The following is a 6,832-nucleotide window of genomic DNA, read 5'->3' on the forward strand; positions in this document are numbered from 1 at the left end:
TTGTTCTCCAAATACTTTCCCGGTTCAGTCTTTAACCACTCCTCTTCTTGAGTTGTATAAACTGGAGTCCATTGGGACAGTGGAGTTGGTATAAGAGCAGCTATATGCCCCACATACTCCTGTCTTCCTGATTCAGCAGCACGCTTAGCTGCACTATCTGCCATCCGATTTCCCTTGGTTACATCACCATCTCCTCTCAGATGCGCTCGACAATGTATGATACCGACTTCTTTCGGCTCCCACACTGCTTCCAATAGTTGTAGGATTTCGGCTGCGTATTTGATTTCTTTGCCTTCTGAATTCAGTAGTCCTCTTTCTTTATACAAAGCTCCGTGGGCATGAGTGGTTAAAAACGCATACTTAGAGTCCGTATAGATATTCACTCTTAAACCTTCAGCCAATTGTAACGCTCGTGTTAGTGCTATTAATTCTGCCTTTTGTGCTGATGTTCCTTTCGCCAGTGGCCGAGCTTCTATCACCTTGTCTATTGTTGTTACTGCATATCCTGCATAGCGGATCCCTTCTTTCACATAACTACTGCCGTCGGTATAATATTGAACATCGGGGTTCTGGATGGGAAAATCACGAAGATCTGGTCTACTTGAAAATACTTCATCCATTACTTCCAAACAATCATGTTGACTTTCAGTAGGTTGTGGCAAAAGGGTAGCTGGATTTAAGGTGTTTACAGTCTCTAAATGCACTCTTGGGTTTTCACACAACATTGCTTGATACTTGGTCATACGGCTGTTACTAAACCAATGATTTCCTTTGTAATCCAACAACGTCTGTACTGCATGTGGGACTCGTACATAAAGTTCTTGACCCAGAGTGAGTTTATCGGCTTCAGCTACTAGCAGGGCGGCTGCAGCTACGGCTCTTAGACAAGGTGGAAGTCCGCTGACCACTGCATCCAATTGCTTAGACATATAGGCAACAGGTCTTTGCCATGATCCCAAGTACTGTGTCAATACTCCCACAGCCATTCTTCTTTGCTCATGTACATATAAGTAGAATGGTCGTGTGTGATCAGGTAGACCTAATGCTGGGGCACTCATCAAAGCCTTCTTCACATCTTCAAATGGCGTTTGCTGTTCTTGGGTCCATAAGAAGGGGTCGTGCTCTGTACCTTTGATAGCTGCGTACAGAGGTTTTGCCAGTATCGCATAGCTGGGAATCCATATCCTACAGAAGCCTGCTGCCCCCAAGAATTCTCGCACTTGTCTTCTATTCTTGGGTATTGGTATTTGGCAGACAGCTTCTTTTCTCTCTGGCCCCATAATCCTTTGACCTTCAGAGATATGGAATCCCAGATACTTGACAGTTGGCAAACACAACTGAGCCTTCTTCCTGGACACCTTGTATCCTGCCTTCCAGAGAATATGTAGTAGATCGTGCGTTGCTTGCTGACATTTTTCTTTTGTAACTGCTGCTATCAACAAGTCATCTACATATTGTAACAATACACATTCTCCTGGGATAGACTCGAAATCCAGTAGATCTTGACTTAGAGCTGAACCAAATAGGGTAGGTGAATTTTTAAACCCTTGGGGCAGTCTTGTCCAAGTCATTTGGCGTTTTGAGCCCGTTACAGCGTTCTCCCATTGGAAAGCGAAAATACATTGACTTTCTGCGGCAATTCGGAGGCAAAAGAAGGCATCTTTGAGATCTAAGACTGTGAAGTAAGTAGCCCCGCCCGGAATTAAAGCAAGCAGGTTATATGGATTGGGTACAACTGGATGTATACTAACAACCGCATCATTGACTGCTCTCAAGTCCTGCACAGGTCGATACTCATCTGTACCGGGCTTTTGAACAGGCAGCAATGGGGTGTTCCAGGGGGAAGTACAGAATTTTAGGATACCATACCGTATGAACTTATCCAGATAGGATTGGATGTTCTTCTTAGCCTTCTGTGGGATGTGGTATTGTCTTAGGCTTACTGGATAAACCCCAAGTTTCAGTTCAATTTTTATAGGTGGAATATTGCGGGCCAGTCCTGGTGGGTTGTTCTCTGCCCAAACTCCTGGTATGTTAAACAATGTCTCATCACTCCTAGGGTTTTGGCTAGTCAACACTGTATAAAGTCGCCACTCTTCTTCCTTTGGTACGGATAAAGTCATAATACCTGAAGGTCCATTAAACTTTAAGGATGTTGTTCCATTTGGTAGGAACGTAATCTGCGCTTGTAATTTTGATAGCATATCACGTCCCAGCAATTGGACTGGACATTCAGGCATATAAAGGAATTGGTGTTTTACTACGTGGCCTCCCAATGTACAGAGTCGACTTTTAAGAACCGGTTTTTCAGCACTTCTTCCAGTTGCTCCTATCACAGTAATAGTCCTTCCAGATGGAGGAGCAACTAGATTAGTCACCACTGAATGTTCAGCACCAGTGTCGATCATGAACGCACTCCTTTTTCCCCCTATTGATACATCGACCATAGGCTCCGCTCGACCAAGGGGGATGGAGCCCGGTCGGTATCAATAGTCCTCCATGACCGTGTCAGCCAATCCTACAAAGTCCCTACCTTCTCTATCGCGGGACCTTTGCGCTGCTGGAATATACCTGTCTTCCCTTACACTTCCTCTGTTTCCATTACTCCCTCTATAACCATTACTCCCTCCGGGGCCTCCTCTACCTCTCGCTCTGCCTCTAAAGTTTCCGTAGCCTGCCCTGGGTTGGTCTCTCTCGTACTGCTCTCTTTGCGGACATTCGTTCCTCCAATGCCCTTCTTCCTTGCAATACGCGCATTGATCCCTACTCAAAGGCTCTCTACTCCATCTATTATTGCCTCTATCTGGGCCCCGTTTATCTACGCCTGCGATCGCTACCGCTAGCATATCAGCCTTTTTACGCATCTTGCGCTCTTCCTCTTTCCTACTTTCTGTATCCCTGTTCATATAGACCTTATTTGCTACCTCCATTAGTTGGGTGATGGACATACCTGCAAACCCTTCTAACTTTTGTAGCTTGCGCTTAATATCTCCGTATGCTTGGCTGACAAAGGCGGAGTTAACCATTCGGGAATTGTCTGCGTCTTCCGGATTAAAGGGGGTATACAAGCGGTATGCCTCCAATAATCGGTCATAAAAGACACTGGGCGCTTCATCGCTTTTCTGGATCACCTCAACTGTCTTCGACATGTTAATGGCTTTCTTTCCTCCTGCTTTCATGCCAGCAATTATAGCGTCTCTATAGGCTCTGAGTTGAACCATATCAGCACCATTTACGTTCCAATCGGGATCAGTGTTGGGATAATGTGTTGCGGCCCATGCTGCTGGATTAGCTTGGTTCAAAACACGGGCTCTATCCTCTAGTGCTTTTATGGCTGCTTGATTTATTCTTGTCCTTTCCTCATTGTTAAATAAAGTCATTAGTAACTGCTGGCAATCAGCCCATGTCGGATTATGCGTTTGTACTATTGAGGTGAACAGATCAGTCATAGCTTGTGGTTTCTCAGTATACGAGGAATTATGGGTCTTCCAGTTTAAAAGATCGGTTGTGGTAAATGGGACATATACGAAAACTGGGTCAGCGTGTGCCATTTGACCTGCGGCATCGATATAAGCTGACCCAGGATTCAGACGAAGAGGCATCTGATAGTGCTTTAATTGTTGGGCACCAGTCAACTGTCGGGTTTGGATGGGGCTACGTAGAGAGGCGTCAGTCATGGGTTCCGGTCGGGGAGAGATAGGGTATGGGGATGTGGGAGGTTGGTTTTGGGAAAAGGTCGTAAATAAAACACTTCGAGCCGAGCTAGATGAAGCTTGACCGGAAGTCTGAAGTGGCGCCAAATCAGGATATTCGTTTCTAATGGGGGTGGGTTCTGGTTCCGGAAGGGGAGATTTAGTACGAGGGGGGGTGGATCCTGTACTGGAGGAGGAAGCGGAAGTGGATGGGGGTAATGAGGGGAGGGCTGCAGGACTTCCTGCGTTTGCGTCACTTCCTCTTAACGGAAAGTAAGGGGGCGGCAAAGGGATCTCGGACTCAGGGGGCGTGTCCAAAATGGGCCTAACACCAGTCCTAGTGGACGAACAAGTCCTAGCTACCATGAGGCGACACTGCTCCTCGTGGCATGTCTGGAGCCATTTTGGCGAGTCATTTACGGCCTGTCTCCAACAGTCAATATAAGGAAACTGGCCGTAAAGTTCAGGCCTACCTGATACAGCCACGTGTAAGCGCTGTACCAGAGTTAGATCCAAACTGCCACGTGGCGGCCATGCCGCAACCAAAGTAGGCCACTCCCTAGTACACAAAGTGACCAAACGTACAGGAGACATTTTAACCCCAAAATCACAAGTTTTGAATCCCTTTTTAAAATTCTTCACCATACAACCTAAGGGATCCGGAATCGTTGACTGCGACGCACCCATACTTAACAATGGAACGTCGTCGACAACGAATACTATACACGCGTACTATTCAACAGTCACACCCGTTTCCTCTGGCAACAGCACCACGTGGTACGGTTACCAAGTGAAACGTACACAATAACAATAAACACTCAGGGAATTCCCGTACACACACAGCTGTTACACCAGTCACTATATAATCAATATTATGCCCTTTGGCGTAACTATACAGTCACCCACGCTATAATTCTCTATATACGAATTACCCGTCTATAACACACCCCAGTAACATCGTCTTTTACAAATAGCGGTTACAGTACGGTTAGCATAGGTCAAAGCACAAGTTAAGGTCACAATACAATTATTAGTGGTTATGGTGTTAAACATGCAATGGACAACAATGATTAGTACTTATATACAGTGTCAGTAAATATACAGGGTTATGGTACCGTGCACTATAATACAGCAACACACTATTAACACTCTCGCTAGACGGCTGAGCTCGCGCTATCTAACAAGATATACATTTTACTAAACAATCGTTAACACATTTACAATTCCCAACTAAACTATTGGCCAGTACCTTGAATGGACTACCTAAAACTATATACACCCGTTTTGGTTAGCCACACTGCCCAATCACCACATATATAGCGAGCTAGAGAACCGAATTTACACAGGCGCCTCTTAGTCGCACTATCAAAAGTCTAGTGGGTTCCAAATTTACACGCCTTCCCACTTAGCCCAGATAGGATGAGAACTAGCGAACCGAATTTACACAGGCGCCGCTTAGTCTCCCGGTCCCTCCGACCTAGCGAACGTAATATACACCCTAGAACGCTAGTCTAGACAAGACACCGGTGTCCGGCTAGGGCTATTTACACCAGGACCCCGCCTGACTAACCAAATCAAACGGTCTGACTAAAGAGCGTTCGATCGAGCGGTGCGCCTTCGCTCCTTCCCTCCGACAGAGGGGGCAGATACACAGATTCAAACCCCTTTGGGCCTACCGCACAATCGGTATACCCCTAGTGGGTCCTGCCGTCTAAAACAGCAGTTGTCTTACCTCCTCGTTCCTGAACCTGAGTTCACACTCATCGACGGGGACACCCCAGCACTTCTCACGTAGAGGCCGATGATCTCCTGGACAACAGACCAGTGGCGCCGAGACAAAGGGAGGTCCACGCAGAAGTTCAGGGGTGCAGCCGTAGAGAACGTGGGCAAAGATAGACCGTCTCACGCCTCTGCCTCTCAGCTACCGTTGAACGATGAGTTTCCCGGCCAATGCACCAAATGATACCGGAGAAACTGACGGAAGCCAAGCACAGAGAGATGGACACAGGTTTCTTCAGGAAGGAAGAGATTCTTTATTGGATCACCGATCGGGACTCAGAGGGACTAGCGTCACCAAAATACAGCAAATTCTGAGCCCCGGACAATAGTGCAGGCTCCTTATATAGGCATATAACTCCTCCCATATTAAGCTCCACCCGCACATTCTCTTGACCAATCAATACAAATAAGAATTAACTTCCTGCTTGACCGCATGGCCTGTCCAGCACAATGGAGGAGGGGAATACTATATCCTGTATTCTTGCACATGCTCCGTACACTACTGATCGTATCTTGCCTCGTGCAACCAACTGATCGATACGTCAGCATATGCACGTACACATGCCACGTGGTAATCTCGGCCTACTAAATTTATTTTTACCGAGATTCCACCACACTTCCTGATATTATTTTTAAACTTTTGCCCTTCTAATTTAAGACTATGTCTTCTTGTTGTGGTAGTTTTTCTTCTTTTAAATATAGTCTCCTCCTTTACTGTGTTGATTCCCTTTATGGATTTAACCCCTTAAGGACACATGACGTGTGTGACACGTCATGATTCCCTTTTATTGCAGAAGTTTGGTCATTAAGGGGTTAAATGTTTCTATCATATCTCCCCTGTCTCGTCTTTCCTCCAAGCTATACATGTTAAGATCCTTTAGCCTGTCCTGGTAAGTTTTATCCTGCAATCCATGAACCAGTTTAGTCTCCACGGTCTCCAGTACTGCGTACAATATTCCAAGTGAGGTCTCACCAGTGTTCTGTACAATGGCATTAGCACTTCCCTCTTTCTACTGCTAATACCTGTCCCTATACAACCAAGCATTCCAATCCAAAAGTTCAAATTTCTATTGAAAATCTGCACGTTTATAAACTGTCAAAAAAAAAATGACAGACTCAAAACACAAGCTGCAAGTTTAAATAAATCAAATATTTTTCTTCGGTTAGTGGTAGCCAACCAGTTGTAGTGTAATTACAACTCCTATGATAATCAGGCAGCTACAAAACTCTTGAATACTTGTTGAAAACATCCAGCTAATTACCCTTGATTTACAGGCTAGACAATATTACTAAAAATGTGCAGTCCGACTTCACAGGAAAACGATAAATAGATTTATTTTTTTTGGTAATAAATCATGCAA

At 45.4% G+C, this 6,832-nt stretch overlaps 1 protein-coding gene across 1 annotated transcript; it reads right to left on the bottom strand.

Moving 5' to 3' along the window:
• Nucleotides 1-215: 215 nt before the first annotated feature.
• Nucleotides 216-3,512, bottom strand: LOC134574766 (uncharacterized; the record flags this gene model as incomplete). The annotated part of the gene is made up of 2 exons (XM_063433854.1): nt 216-2,243; nt 3,054-3,512. Coding segments are annotated over 2 exons (2,487 nt in total), but the record flags the coding sequence as incomplete, so codon positions are not given.
• Nucleotides 3,513-6,832: the final 3,320 nt, after the last annotated feature.

This window comes from Pelobates fuscus, chromosome 10, assembly GCF_036172605.1.
Source record: "Pelobates fuscus isolate aPelFus1 chromosome 10, aPelFus1.pri, whole genome shotgun sequence".
Classification (NCBI taxonomy): Eukaryota; Metazoa; Chordata; class Amphibia; order Anura; family Pelobatidae; genus Pelobates; species Pelobates fuscus.